The sequence below is a fragment of the Meriones unguiculatus genome, chromosome 8, assembly GCF_030254825.1.
Source record: "Meriones unguiculatus strain TT.TT164.6M chromosome 8, Bangor_MerUng_6.1, whole genome shotgun sequence".
Classification (NCBI taxonomy): domain Eukaryota; kingdom Metazoa; phylum Chordata; class Mammalia; order Rodentia; family Muridae; genus Meriones; species Meriones unguiculatus.
This window is the reverse complement of record NC_083356.1, coordinates 66362351-66377769: the sequence shown is the minus strand read 5'-3', so window position 1 is coordinate 66377769 and position 15419 is coordinate 66362351. Positions and strand designations below refer to the sequence as shown.

Below are 15419 nucleotides of genomic sequence, written 5' to 3'. Positions count from 1 at the left end.
TTTTTTTTTTTAAAAGCCTTGATGTTGGTTGTGAACTGGAGGAAGTGTTTTAAATTTATATGTTCACAATTCACTATTCTATCTTACTATAGTGGAAAAAAAATTGAAGGAAAGGGTTTTTTTTTGCGGGGGGTGGTGGTGTTTTGGTTTGGTTTGTTTTTTTGAGATAAGGTTTCTCTGTGTAGCCTTGGCTGCAGTATATCAGGGCTGGCCTCAAACTCAGTGATCCACGCCTGCCTCTGCCTCCCTGAGTGCTGGTATTAAAGGTGTGTGCCACCGTGCCTGGTGAGAAAAAACAATTTAAGCAATCCCGTTTTCTCAGTTTGGTACTATATTAAATAAATTATATGAGGTATTCAGTACTGTCTTACAAGATGATCATTGCTCCATTGATCTATGAACTCTGAGATTCTGTACTGGAAAAAAAAAAAACTTTCTAGTTGTGGTGTGGCTCAGCCCAAGAACACACCTTTAATACAAGAGGTTTTTGTTTATTGTAAACAGGTGGGTGTGATGTGGTGTGACTCAGCCCTAACACATGCTTTTAATCCAAAAGCTTTCTGTTTATTATAAACAAGTAATTATGGTGGAGCTCAGCCCTAGAACATACACACACTCCCTTTTTTTTTTTATTGGCGTTTTGTCTGTATGATCCTAGAGTTATGGTGTGTGCTATATGGATGCTAGGAATTGAACCCTGGTCCACTATAAAAGCAATCAACATTCTTAGCCACTGAGCCATTTCTCTAGCCCCACTCCAGCCCTAGCACACATCTTTAACCCAAGAGCTTTTGGTAAACAAGAGATAAATAAAGCCAACCACATAGGTCAAGAAGCAACTAGCTGACAGGGAGTGAACATAAGTAAACACAGGAAGGAGGGACATTGAGGGAAAGGGCCTTTTCCTCCTGGGACATTGGTGGAGTAGGAAGGTCAACTGGGTGTTTCTCTGCCTGTCCGAGCTACCATCTGGCTTAGATTAACCCCAGCATCTGACTCTTGAGTCTTTGTTGGTAAAATGGACCAACTGGGATTTTATCTACAATAAACTTTCTCCACCATACATAGGAGATTTTATTTTATTTCTTTTCTTCATTTATCTGGTGCCAAAACCTGGGACCAGTCACATGCCTTTCCTTTTTCTTTCTTTCTTTCTTTTTTTTCTTTCATCTGGTGTTGAAATCTGGAAGTGGCATAAACGAGTTCCTTCTCCAAGAAACGCATCCACTCCGAACCAAGCTGCTGATCTGACTCTCCAAACTTATATAAGTATTATTTCTCTCCTCCACCATACCTAGAAGCAGTCATATTATTCATTTTTCTTTTTTTCATTCAGTACACATTGAGGATGCAGAGGCAGGCTCCCTTGTCAACTTTTTGGCCTGCCAGGGCTACATAGTGAGACTCTATCTCAAAGAAAGAAAGGAAAGAGGGAAGAAAGAAGAGGGAGTCCTGAACTCCAATATTGGCCTCCTCAGAATTCCTACATTTCAGGAGGAGGTTCTATCAGCCACAGTACTGTAGTACCTACACAACTAGGCAAACTGGAAGCCTCCTAAATAAGGACTTTGGGATGTTAGTTGGAAAGAGGACAATGAGCAGCTTCATGGTGACAAACTGACCAAATAAGAAAGTGGTTCAGTAAAGAGATGGTCTGCTTTGGAGACTGCTGAGTTAGAACAAGACAGACCTGCATGGATTTTAGGCCTCCTAAATAGCCATATAACTTTTATTCTGATCCCTGTTAACCTATATCCTTCTGGGATCCATTTCAGCACAATTGCCTGTCTTCAGTCTCTTCTCTGCTTCCATCAAGTCTTTCAAATGTAGATATTTCCTTATTCAGCTGCTGTATCACTCCCTCTGGTCCCCAGGCATTTGTGCCCCAGCCAGAAGAGTTTGGTGCCCGTGACTCCTCAGAGGCAGTACTACCACAGGAACACAAGGAAAGTACCAAGACTTGTCAGGAGTGAGGAACATGTGCTTTTGTGTTTTCCACATAGAATGAAAAATGATCAGAGGAGGAGAGGCATGCTTAAGACTCCATGGCTGTGATTTTTAATTTGATAGTCAACTTGGCTACATCTAATCAACTAAATCAAGTAAAAGGCAAACTTCTAGGCACTCCTGTAAGGTCTTTTCTGATCAGATTTGAAGTGGAAAGACTCAACCTAAATGTGAGTGACATCTTCTAGTAGTGGCCCAGGTAAAAGGAGACAGAAGGAAACATTGCCTGTTTGCCTTCACTCTTGCTGGAAGTTCATCTCTCTGTCATTGCTGTATTACATCACCAACAAATTAGAGCACCAATGCTGACTGAAGACCAACAGCTCTCCAGGAATCCCTAGGCCTTCAGGACCAAATTGGAACTGCTGAGACATCCAGCATTTTGGACTGAGAAATTGCTGGATTTTTGGCCTCTCCAGTGTGAGTCAGCCATTGTGGGACTACCCAGATTATATCATGTAAACCAAACTAAACCGACACACTTTTGTGGCCTCTTATATTGTGAGGCACCTACTGCTAGAGAAGACTGCTGAGACATAGGTTTAAGCCAATAGAATTCTTTAATAGCTGGCTGGTGACTACACTGGGTGTTTAGGATCCTAGCATAGCTCTGAGTCTTTCTAATAGCTTTTAAGCACACACACAAATCATGTTCTGGGTCAACATACTTCAGTTAACAGGAATGGCTAGTAAGAGCTGAACTACTGAAGCCAAAGAACAAGTTGAGTACATTTAGAGACTTCCAGAACAACGAACTTTGATAGAGTAGGTCTTTGTTTTCATTTTGGCAGGTGGTGCTGTCTATGTGCTGAGTTTTATGGCCTAAATGGTACTTCCCTCATGGAGTCAGTGAGCTAGGTTGTGGGGACCTTTTATACCTTCATGGCTAGCTTGCGGCTCTACATAGCACATTGGTCTCATGGTAATATGAATGATAATCACAAGAGGAAGGTACTATTACTAAGGCTGGGTTTATAACATTCCAAATTTTCTAGCCACCCCCCAGTTTTTCAAGATAGGTTTTCTCTGTGTAGCCTTGGCTGTCCTGGACTTCCTTTGTAGACCAGGCTGGCCTCACAGAGATCAACCTGCTTCTGCCTTCCTAAGTGCTAGGATTACAGGCATATGCCACCACACCCAGCAATCCCCCCCACAACTTTTTCTGATACAGGTTCTCACTGTGTAGTTGTGGCTATCTTGGAAGAGGCTGATCTTAAATTCAGAGATCCACCAGCAGCTGCCTCCTGAGTGATGGGATTTAAAGGTGTGCTCCACCACAGCTGGCCCGAATCACATTTATTTCATCAAAGTAGTCATAGGTTCAGTATGAGGCATGGCAAATACAGAGGGGAATGGGAGGGATTTGATAATGGTGATTTTTTTGTTTGTTTAAAAGTTTTGTTTATGTATTTTATGTTTACGGGTATAACATCTACATGTACAGATGTTGCATGTCAGAAAAAGGCATCAGATCCTGTAATGGTTTTGAACCATCATATGGTTCAGTATCTCTGAAAGAGCAGTCAGTGCTCTTAGTCACTGAGCCATCTCTTCAGACCCAATAATGGTGATAATTTGAAACAATTTACAAGTCAACAGTAGAACTGACCAGCTGGGTCCACCTAGATTTCAGAATCATGAGGTTTTTGTTGTTTTGTTTTTTTGTTTTTAAGACAGGGCCTCTCTACATAGCCCTGGTTGTCCTAGAACTCACTATGTAGACCAGGCTGACCTCAAACTCAGAAATTCACCTATCCCTGCTTCCTGAGTGCTGGGAATGAAGGCATATACCACTACTCTTTTTTTTTTTTTTTTTTTAGAGCAGGGTCCTTGTAGCCCAGGGTAGCCTTGAAGTCCTTATAAAGCTGAGGATGACTTCTGATCAGTACTCTTAACCACTGAGCCCTCCTCCCCGCTTTTTAAGACAGTCTTTCTCTGTAACCCTGGCTGTCCTGGACATTACTATGTAGGCTAGCCTTGTTCTTGAACTCACAGAGATCCACTTGCTTTGTTTCTCAACTACTGGAATTAAAGGCATGAGCTACAAAAATGATTTTTTTTTTACATTTCTATTTACTTGTTTATCTATGCATCTATCTATATACTGAGACATGGTCTCTCTATGGAACTCACTATGTAGTTGAGGCTGGTACACACCTCAAATCTCCAAGCACTTAGAGGGTTTGAGGTAGAAGAGCTATTTCAAGGTCAGCCTGGTAACCCTGCCTCAAAAAAAAAAAAAAAAAAAAGAAAGAAAAAGAAAGAAAGAAAGAAATTGAGACCTAGCAAGATCGCTCAGTGGCTAAAAGTGCTTGCCACCACGCTTGATGACCTAAGATTGATCATCACAACTCACATAAAAGAGAACCAATGCCCAAAAGTTGTCTTCTGACACATGCACTCAAAAATAAATAAATGTAAAAATTTCAAAATCATGTTTAAATTTAGGCCCCAATGAAACAGTTTCCAAGGATGATGGGGTAATTAGAGTTCTTTCCTCATGGATAGATTTGATTATTTTCAAGACAAGAGTTTCACTGTGTAGCCCTGGAACTAACACTGTAAAACAGGCTGGCCTCAACCTAAGATCTGCCTGCCTCTGCCTCCTGAGTGCTGGGGATGGGGGAACAGGATGCAAATGGTCAGCAAAACAAAACAAGAAAGAAATAAATTACCCAACCTTAGGTACTTTTGCTGTTGTTTTCTCAAAATAGGTCTTCACTATGTAGCTCTGGCTGACCTGGAACCCACTATGTAAACTACGCTGACCTCAAACTTAGAGATCCACTACCAGACTCTGCCTCCCCAGGGCTAGGGTTAGGAGCATGCACTACCATGCCTGGCGTTTTCAGTAATGATTATCTAGGTTGGGTAGAATGACTCACTGAAATGTGTTCAGGTGATCAGGTCCTTTAATAATGCCAGCCGCAGAGCTGGAAAGTTGACTCAGTGGTTAAGAGCATTGGCTCCTAGATTCAGTTCCTAGCACCCTCATACAGGCTCACAAACTTTAGCTCTAGTTCCTGAAGATTTAAACACCTTCCTCAGGTCTCCAAGAGGACACATGATACACATACATGCAGGCAAAACACTCATACATCTAAATAACCTAAAAAAGGTAATGAAAGTCATTTGTAGTGAGGGAAGCTGGAATATGGTGGAGATCAAGTAGTAACTGAAGAATAAAGAAAAACTATAATATTTACATTTATTATGTCTTCCTTTAAAGGGAAAGAGTTTCTGAGCTCAGAGGTAGGTATTCTTGAGTTTAGATTAGTGAAGGAAGTGAACAGGTTGTAAAGCCACAATTTAGGAGTTAATCTTACTGTTGTACTCCAATTTGGGGCTACCTCATACTCATTTATCAGCTTAAGGAAGGGACTGGATAAGGTATAAGGCATGGCTGATCTCCTGTACAGGGACAGGCTCTTTGATCTAACGGGTGTATCCCGGGGTCTCTTTTCAAGTAATGCGGATGTGCTGAATTACTGTCTTGGAGGAACTTGCATTAAGGCAAACTTTTTTTTCTTTGTTTTGTTTTTAACCAGGGAACACACTGCTCCATCCTAAGCATCGCACTCTTCCTGAAAAGCTTTTTCTTAACTATCAGTCTGAAGAAGCTGACAGGCAGGTGCGTTTTGAACAGCACAGCATCTGGAAGTACTGTTAAGTAACAAGGGTTGAGAGAAGTTCTAGCTTCACTCATGACAATCCTTTGCTCTGGTAATTCCAAAACAGAACAATGAGAGCTAGAAACTGCTGCAGGTCCTCAGGTGCCTGGGGGTCACCTTGAAGCAGGTGGGGTCTAGCCCCGGGCGTCAACTATAGTCCTTTAGCAGCTAATTGCAGACTACGAGGTCTCCCTTCCCCGGAGACTCCTTTCCCACCATAGCCTCCGGCTTCTTACGCTAGGTCTTATCCTTCTAAGGAGACCTAAGGGGCATGGGATCTGGGAAGCACCAAGAAGGTACTTGCTGCCGCCTCGAAGGTTGATTGCGGAGGCTTGGACCACAGCATCCTGTCAGCCCGTAGGGAGCAGGTAAGGTCAGACGTTCCACACCGCACACAGCTCAGAGACAAGAAAGCAAGCGGCGAGTATCACGAAACAGCCGCGACCAAGCGTGCCTACTCCGCCGCCTCAGGCTTCCCCGCAGAGCTCACAAAGCTTCCCGCGAAATTGACGTTGCGACGGCCGCCGCGCAGGCGCCGCCCCCGGTCCGCCCCTCCCCCGCACTTGGTTCTCTTTCATTGCGCCTGCGCTCCTTTTCTATTTGCCATTGGTCACTTGGCGCGGCGCGCCACGACCGGCGAAGGGCGCGTCCCACGATTGGTCGGCCGCCGCCGGTGGGGGGTGTGTCCCGGTCGCGCTCCGCCCTCTGCTCTGCTCGCTGGGGTTCGCGCGGCGGTAGCGGCGGCGCGTGGCAGGTCTGGCGGGCGCGAGGCGGCGGCGGTGGCCCGAGCCCGGCCCAGCCTCGTCCGCCCGCGGCCCGCCCGGCCTGACCCCGGCCCCGGCCTGACCCGGAGTGCCGCGGCCTCTCTTTGGCCCGGCCCGGTCGGGAGCCTCCCGAGGGAGCGGCTCTGCCTGCCGAGAGCGCAGGCCCGGCCATGACCGACTTTAAATTGGGCATCGTGCGGCTCGGCCGGGTGGCCGGGAAGGTGAGCGGTGTGGAGCGGCGGCGAGGCCTGCGTGGGCTGGGGCACCCGGCCGAGCAGCTGCGCGGGCCCTGCTCGGTCTGGGCGCCGCCTTCCTCGCGGCCGGGGGCGCGCCCCTCGGCCTCAGGACTCGTGTGGGACTAGCTGGCGCCGAACAGTTCCCGGCCTTCAGCCCGGGCCTCTCCGGGCACCTGCGTCGGCTCTGGCGGCCCGAGTTGCACCTGTGGCCGCACGGTTTAAACACGGCGGCCTTCGGCGGTGACGCTCTCGGCCCGAAGCTCTGAGGCGAGCGGAGCGGTCGGTCCGCAGTAGCCTTCGGCGACGTGTTTTAACGTTGCCCAAAGGTTGGCCACGTTCGGTCACTCGAGTCGCAGGCGTCCCTAGAGCACAGACGAGGAGCCAGGGCCCTTGATAGGCTCGGAGGCTTTCAAGTGCTCGCCACCACCCACCACATGTTGAAGCTGGTCTCTGAGTCTTGGTGCTCTTCAGGGACTGTGGACCTTAAGTCTGTTCTTTCCAGCACTGGCTGCAGTTGCTAGTGGGAGAGAGGAACAGACAGAAAAGTAGAGGCAGGTAACAGATCCTAGAAAGTGCTTCCAGGAAAGTAAAACCAACCTGTCTTGAGAACTGTTTTCCATTATTTCTGCAAGAACTCAGGGAAGGACTGCTAGAACTTTCTAACTAAGGAATTATTTGCAGGAGCCTAGGCCATTAAAACTTTTATTAGGAATATTTGAAACCAGATGAAGAAGGGATATCCAGTGAGTACGTGCAATAACTACCCAGCTTACTGAATGATAGAACCTGGGTGTTCTGGGACAGAATCTTAGTCCCATTCCCTTCCTTTACTCCACTACACTTGTGTTTTGAGTGAGTTTCTGGGTGCATTAAAAGCTCAGTACCACTTTGTCAGGCAGGGTCTATCCGGTGTGGATGGAACCCGAAGTCTAATTAGCCCACTCTGGTTATGAAGTCATGTTTTGCTTTTAGCAGACTGGATCCGACTTATGTGAGCAAGATCCCACATAAGATATGGCTACTTTCTGGTTTGAAGTATTGCAGATTCCTGTTGCTGCAAGTTACAATGTTACTATTTTGTAGGTTGATCTCAGAAGTAACTTTTGAAACATGGTTTATTTTCAGACCAAATACACACTGATAGATGAGCAAGACATACCACTGGTGGAGAGCTACTCCTTTGAGGTAAGAGCTGCTGTTGTCTGGTGTTCAGGAGCCCGCAGTTCCAAAACAGGCTGTGACAACCTGTGCTGCCTCTTTCACCCTGCTTCCTAATCTTTTTGAAAACTTTCTACTTTTTGTGTTTGTGATTAGATATCTATTAAAGCAAATGAACAGATTTTTGGGTGTAGCTTTTCCCCAGCCTCTGCATCTTAAGCAGGAGGCCATCCTGGCCTTAGTGTTCTTGGTAAAGAATTACCAGCTCTCCGGGTTGGGGCCTTTTTGGGAGGTGGGGGCCCATTTACGCCAGGCCATTATAGGCTTTTTTACCCAAGTATTTTTTTTCTTGGCTTTAACTTTGATTGTATGCATATTAATGTTTACCTGAATATCTGTGGGAGGGTCTTGGATGGTTGTGAGCCACCATGTGGTTGCTGGGAATCAAGCCCAGGGTCCTGTGAAAAAGCAGCCAGTGCTCTTAACTGCTGGGCCATCTCTCTGGCCCCATCCCTATTCTGTGTTTTTTCTTTTCTTTTCTCCCTCCCTTCTTCCTTCCTGTCTGTCTTTCTTTTTGTTGTTGTTTTTAGAGACAGGGTTTCTTTGTGTAACAGCTCTGCCTGTCTTGGAACTCACTCCGTAAACCAGACTGACCTCGAACTCATAAAGATCCGTCTGCCTCTGCCTCCCGAGTGCTGGGACTAAAGGCATGTGCCACCACCGCCTGGATTGTTCTGAACTTTTTTTTTTTTTTTTTTCTAGACAGGATTTCTCTGTGTAGCCTTGTCTTGGGCTCACATTCTAGACCAGGCTGGCCTTGAACTCACAGATCCGTGAGTGCTGGGATTATAGGTGTTCTGAACATTTTTAAGGGCAGGAAGTTTTACTTCATGGTGTCCACAGTATTTTACAAGTTGTTCATGAGAGTGTCTTGCCTGAGTAGAGCAGGAAGCCCCTGTACTTTGGGGGTCCTAGGAACAGGATGTCACCTGTACCCCTGGTATTTTTCTAAGCTAGATTTGAAATGTTGCTGAGAGTTGAAGGCTTTCCAAAAGACGTACTCTGCTCTGTGCTCCTTCTTAGGCTCGAATGGAAGTAGATGCTGATGGAAATGGTGCTAAGATATTTGCATATGCCTTTGACAAAAACCGAGGAAGAGGCTCGGGCAGGCTTCTGCATGAGCTGCTGTGGTGGGTATTTTCCAGCTGATGTGTCCCCACTTAAGCCCCATGTGAGCTGTTATATGCACAATATGCCTAAAGGCACTCTACCCAGTAGAGTCAGACTCGACCTTATCTTCCCTGCATCTGGGAGTCTATTTTGTGACCTTTGCCACCAACCCAAAAGAGTGACTAATGTTCATACATATATCACTTTAAATACCTAGTGGGATTCTGGTGAGGCAAGACTTGCGGAGTAAGGGATTCTGCTTTTTGACCCTTCTGGTGAGTCATAGGTTACATCCTTAGAAAATGGGCCATTGATCTGGGTGTATAAGGTGGGGCTTGAAATGTTGAGGCTGTCTAAATGGGAAACTTAGCTCTAGATAATTTTATTGGTTGGATATTCTATACATTGTCCTCTGAGCCCAGACCTTAAATCCAGGACAGAATCATTAGCCTAGTCTCCTGTCTTGTGTGGGCCATAGACTGATGATGTTCTTGGTGTCTAGTTGGTATGCTGCTTCAGCAGGATAAGGTCTCAGTTCAGACCACCACATGATGGGTATTTCTGTGTGTTTGGACATTGATGCTTGAGGGTCTTTTCCTCAAGAAAAGAACTGTATTTCCCTAGGGAACGACATAGGGGAGGTGTGGCTCCCGGGTTTCAGGTGGTACATCTCAATGCTGTGACTGTGGACAATCGCCTGGACAACCTGCAGCTGGTACCATGGGCCTGGCGACCCAAAGCTGAAGAGACCTCCAGCAAACAAAGGTGGGTCTTCCCAAGCCAACACCTGATACTTAAAGGGCCATCCCATATTTCTGTGTTCCTATGTGTGCTTTGGGACCTTGATATCCTACCCACCCCTGTCGCTGCCAGTGTATAGGTTTTTTTGCTTCTTGGAACAGGGAAGATTTATTTATTTATTTACATTTTGTTTTGGAAACAGGGTCTCCCCTACTATCTTGGGACTCACTGTGTAGACCAGGCTGGCCTTGAGCTCACAGAGATCCTCCTGCCTCCCCTGTGCTAGGAGTAAAGGTGTGTATACACCCTCATGCTTACCTAGAAGAATATTTATGATAATTTTGGAGATTGATTTTGTGGTAGTTGGCTCTAGGAACATTTTAGCAGATGTGATGGGATGAGACCATACCACAGGACCACACAGATGGTTCTTTGAGACAGGGTGGATCGCAGTCACATTCTTTTGCTGAACAGCGTTTCCTGAGCAGTGGTTTAAAGGAAGTAGTAGGCCAGTGGCTTAGGGACTTGGCCTCTTGGCTTTCCAGTTCCCTGTGGTCTTCAAAACAGCATTGCACAGGCTTTGTATTCTAGAGGTAGTCTTCCTGCTGACCCTGGAACTCATAATGGGGAACTGAAGCCCTGGAAAAGAGCTGAGGGACCAGCAGGAAATGGTTGGGAAATTATAGCCCCAAGCCACACAGGTACCATTGACCTGCTCTTAGGCCTTCCCTAAGGGCTCCTGAAAGTTTCTGTACATGTTCTTAAGTCTTTTTGGCACTGACCTCCCCAACAGTTGCCACTCATCACCACTGTATTGATGAGGTTGGTGTTACAGAGAGTGGGTGGATCTTTGTAGCGAATGTCTTCAGGTGATGCCAGAGCCTTGTGTACGGTAGATAGGAGCTCTGGGAGTATCTAACCTCCTGTATTTGATAGTGTGATCTCCAGGTCCTTAGAAGACAGTTTGCCAGACTGCTATTTTATTCTTGCAGTGTGAAGGCAGCCCTAAGAAGGTATTAAACTTCAAATCTGCTTGGTTTGTTTCCTACTCTGATGAGTTTTTTTGAGTCTTCAGTTCTGTCTTAATGACTTCCTTCCCTACCTTTTTTTTTGGAAGTTGAGGTTTATGTGTCTTAGGCTTGCTTCAGCTTCCTATGTAGCTGAGAAACTGAGACTGACCTTGACCACACAGGATCCTGTGCAGAATGCTATCTTTAATCTTCTGAATACAATTTATGATCATGAGATATAACAGCTACATACAGTTAAAACCTCTATTTGGAAAAAGGCAGCTACAGTTCTGGAGGCAGAAGGCTAAGGTCAGATGGCCTGTTGACTCTTTTCCTCAGCCAGTTTTGGGAGATAGGTTGAAGCTGTGCCCTTCAGGTAAGTAAGTACTTGCTGGAAGAGGCAGGTCCAGATTGGACCAGGATCCATGAAGCATGTCTTGTCTGTCTGTGTAGTAGCAAAGAATGAATGTGTGTTGAGGGGAAGGGAGTACTTGATGTTGTGGGCGCGTGTGGTCAGAGAAGGATGTCCACTGTCCTGATTTGCTTGTGAATGAGAGCAGGTAACTTGTAAGGCTGAGTTAGCAGCTCCTATGCAGAAGCCAGCCATGCCTTTCCAAAGCCCGCACAGTCTAATAATGGATTTCACCTATAGGCGACCAGCAGCCATAGTTAGGTTTCTGTTAATATAAAATACTATGACCAAAAGCAGTGACATAATCCATCATTGAGGGAATTAAGGGCAGAAATGGAAGCAGGAATTAAAGCAGAGACCACTTGGGAGCACTGTTTATTGACTTTCTCTCCAGGGCTTGCTCAGCTTGCTTTCTTACAAAGCCTAGGTCAACTTGCCCAAGCATGATACTGCCCACAGTGATTTCTTCCCTCCTATATCAATCATCAATCAAGAAAGTGCCCCCACAGAAGTGTCCACAGGCCAGTCTGATAGAAGTAACTCCTCAGTTGAAGTTCCATCTTTCCAAGTGATAATTGTGTCAAGTTGACAAAAACTAAACCACCACAGTTGATCATTGTTAACTTCACAAACATCATACTCTTTGTTTGTTGTCTCTAGAATCTGATGTTGGTATCACAATATAAAACCAAAGACAATCATAAATAACTCATCTGAGACTAACTTAGAATTTATGGGCTACACAGGGTTTGGAGCAGCTGCCCCATTTCCCTAAGCATACCATAGCTTATCTTGTCTCTCATGCTAGGTCTGAGCCACACATATAGCTGTCCTTGGTGCTTATCCCACAATCCTGGCATTTCCAATTTGCTGACATTTCCAACTGAGGCTGCAGCTTACCCAATGGCCTCTCCTGTCTCAGCTGCTCTCTGTGAGCCCTTTAATTCTGAAGCTTTCATCCTGTCAACACAGTTACTGTGTGAGAGACTTTTACACATTACCAAGTTTGGCTATCAGCTTGAGATGCAGCCTTGGCCCCTTCTGGACCACAACTGTGCTGAGAGAAATATTTCACACAAGATTTCACTTCAGTGATGCTAATCACAGCTGATTCTGTCCCAGGAACCACAGATCCTTAATTCAGATGTATTACATGAACACCTCTTTTGTTGTTAAGATTTATTTATTATGTATACAATGTATTGTATTACCTGCATGCCAGAGAGGCACCAGATCTCATTATAGATGATTGTGAGCCACATGTGGTTGCTGGGAATTGAACTCAGGACCTCTGAAAGAGAAGCTAGTGCTTGTAACCATCTCTCCAGTCTTAATAGAGTCTTTGAGGAACTCAAATTTTCAAGCCAAGCTTCTCTAAAACAGCATATTAAGCTTGTAGCACTCAAAGATAGAAACTCTATCTCATAAAGAGTCTGTGTAGTCTTGGCTGTCTTGGAATTTGCTGTGTAGACCAGGTTGGCCTTGAACTCAGAGATCCACCTCTGTGCCTGGGATTAAAGGCATGAGCCACCCCACCTGGCTCAATGGCTTTTATAGCCTAGAGTTCCAAACACTTCCATAATCTTCCCCAAAACACCTGGTAGGATATTGCCAACTCACCACAATATCCTACTCTCTTACTAATTTCTATATTAATTTTCTGTGGTTGTGATGAGACCATAATGAAAAGCAATTCAAGGAACAGTTTATTGAGGATATAGTTTCAGATGGATAGTAATCTATTATGACCAGGAAGCATGGAACAAGCATCAAGCATGGCAGCCAGAGCAGGAAGCTGATGGCTTGCATCCTCAGCCACAAAAAAAGAAAAAACAATGTAAACAGAGAGCACAAAGTTTAAGTAGGGAGTTCCAGGACAGTTAGGACTACACAGAGAAACCCTGTCTTAAAAAGAAAGAAAGAAAGAAAAATACTCAGTTAATTCTGGCTGGCTCCCTTGTTCAGAAGGATTTTCAGAAAGGCAGGATAGCTATAACAAAAGGAGAAGTAGCAAGCTAACAGTAGGAGTTGGTGCTTCATAGGCTAAAGGGTAGGATGAAGGTCTTACTGGCAGCATTGAGTAGCTAAGCTTGCCAAACTATGTCATGGTGCTGTATGCCTTACTGAGCAATAGGATTCAAAAAAATTGGTCAGGGGTCCAGAACAGGGTGTTTTAGTGAGACAAGTTCTCACTTGGCTCTGGCTGTTCTGGAACTGTGTCAACCAGGGTGGCCTTGAACTCAGAAAGTTTCTCCTGTCTGCCTCCCCAGTGGTAGGATTAGGAAATTTTTTTTTTTTAATTTTTTTATTGATTCTTTGTGAGTTTAATATCATGAATCCCAATCCTACTTAACTCTGCCCCTGGGATTTAAAATTTCTAATGTGGAGTGATAAAGCACATGCAGTAGTGATGGGCAGGGAAACTCAAAAAGTTGCCAGAACTGGGCAGAGCCTACCTGTCTTGGGGCACATATCCTCTTTTCTTGTGCTGACCTGGTCCAGCCACAGTGCACTGAGGCCTCTGCTTTCTTCCAGGGAGCAAAGTTTATATTGGCTTGCAATCCAGCAGCTTCCCACGGACCCTATAGAAGAACAATTTCCTGTCCTGAATGTGACCCGGTACTATAATGCCAATGGGGATGTGGTTGAAGAGGAAGAGAATTCCTGTACTTACTATGAGTGTCATTACCCTCCTTGTACAGTGATTGAGAAGCAGGTATAGTATGCTACACTGAATCCTTGGTTCCTGGCCACCTCTTCCCAGCATTCTCGATGTTACATGGCAGCTTGTCTCTGTAGACCCCTGGGTAGCATTGGATTCCCACTAGCATGACTTGTACAGGGCCTCGGCCCTTCAGCCACAGTGCCTATATAGTTTCTCTTTTTATTTGTGCCTGTTTGCTTGCTTGCTGAGTGTGTGTAACTTTTAAGGCAAGATCTTATTCTATAAGCTAGCCTGGCCTGGAATTCACTATATTTACAGATCAGACTGGCTCCATATATCACCATAATCATGCATCAGACATCTTTGCTTAGGTATTACAGGAATGAACCACCTGGATTTTTTTTTAGAGCTAAAGTACTGGCGTTTGAGTCCAGGGCCTTGCATGTAGACCATATGCTGAACTTCATTTCCACATAGGGTTTTATTAGGGTCTTCCAGATGCTAAGATATACTTTCCATATGTGTCGTTAGTGTGATATTGAAGCCAATGTTTTGTGTTTCAGCTTCGAGAGTTTAACATCTGTGGGCGTTGCCAGGTGGCTCGATACTGTGGCTCTCAGTGCCAGCAGAAGGACTGGCCTGCCCACAAGAAGCACTGTCGGGAGAGGAAGCGTCCCTTCCAACATGAGCTTGAACCAGAGCGATGACGGGCTAAAGAGCTGCCACTGCTGCAGGTTCAAAGTTCCCGCTCATCATGAGCACAGTGGAAGACAGACTAGCAGTTGAACCTGGAGGTGCCAAAGAAGCCAGCAATGGATCCAGAGCAGCTGCCATAAGACTGCACAGCAACATGCAGCCTGTGGGGACAGTGCCCCTCCAGTGTTCACCTCCAGCAGAGACAACGGGGAGGCTCCCTAGGACCTTTCTCATTATTTATATGTTAATATGTTTGTAAACTCATGTACAGTTTTTTTGGGGGGGAGGCAAGGGGGAAGGGTTAGCAACTTCAAATAGAATCATTTGTTGTATTTCTCAAATGGTAAACAGTCACCACTCAGCTAGAGACTGTCATGCAGTTGAGCTTCTCTTCTGGGCAGTGTGTGGGGGAGGGTCCCACCAAGAGGCTTGCACAGAGTCATGTCTAAACAGGCAGAGTAAAGGGGTAGAATCATCCTTGTTGTGGCCAGTCTCTGCTCCTCAAACCCCTGCTGTCAATCTTTCTCTTTCTTTCTTTCTTTCTTTCTTTCTTTCTTTCTTTCTTTCTTTCTTCCTTCCTTCCTTCCTTCCTTCCTTCCTTCCTTCCTTCCTTCCTTCCTTTCCTTCCTTCCTTCCTTCCTTTCCTTTCTTTTCCTTTTTTTTTTCTTTTTTCTTTTCTAAGAGTGGGTCTCTATGTGTAGTCCTAGCAGTCTTGGAACTCCTTATGTAGACCAACCTGGCCTTGAACTTGAGATCCACCTACCTCTGCCTCCCGAGTGCTGGGGTTAAAGGCATGTATTAGCACGCCTGGTTTAGCTTTATTTTTGAGAAGAACTGATTATAATGGATGGACTGGGAGGACCTGCAATCACTTGTTCTCTGGTGGGGC

At 45.5% G+C, this 15419-nt stretch overlaps 1 protein-coding gene across 2 annotated transcripts; it reads left to right on the top strand.

The window, feature by feature from the left end:
* Positions 1–5615: 5615 nt before the first annotated feature.
* On the top strand, positions 5616–15007 carry Zmynd19 (zinc finger MYND-type containing 19). Of its 2 annotated transcripts, none has more exons than XM_021663372.2 (6): positions 5616–5638; positions 7804–7863; positions 8920–9026; positions 9631–9771; positions 13705–13885; positions 14398–15007. In XM_021663372.2, exons 3-6 carry the CDS (start codon positions 8926–8928, stop codon positions 14539–14541), a joined length of 567 nt encoding a protein of 188 aa, XP_021519047.1. In that variant the 5' UTR covers positions 5616–5638; positions 7804–7863; positions 8920–8925; the 3' UTR covers positions 14542–15007. The 2 variants fall into 2 exon arrangements, with proteins under 2 accessions (XP_021519047.1, XP_021519046.1); XM_021663371.2 differs by lacking the exon at positions 5616–5638 and adding an exon at positions 6384–6663.
* Positions 15008–15419: the final 412 nt, after the last annotated feature.

What these genes read in the sequence shown, in the direction of transcription:
- Zmynd19 (XM_021663371.2), top strand. Translation starts at nt 6,613, where the DNA reads ATGACCGACTTTAAATTGGGCATCGTGCGGCTCGGCCGGGTGGCCGGG. An exon ending in TCGGCCGGGTGGCCGGGAAG is followed by an intron (nt 6,664 to 7,803) that starts GTGAGCGGTGTG and finishes GTTTATTTTCAG; the next exon opens with ACCAAATACACACTGATAGA. An exon ending in GAGACCTCCAGCAAACAAAG is followed by an intron (nt 9,772 to 13,704) that starts GTGGGTCTTCCC and finishes GCTTTCTTCCAG; the next exon opens with GGAGCAAAGTTTATATTGGC.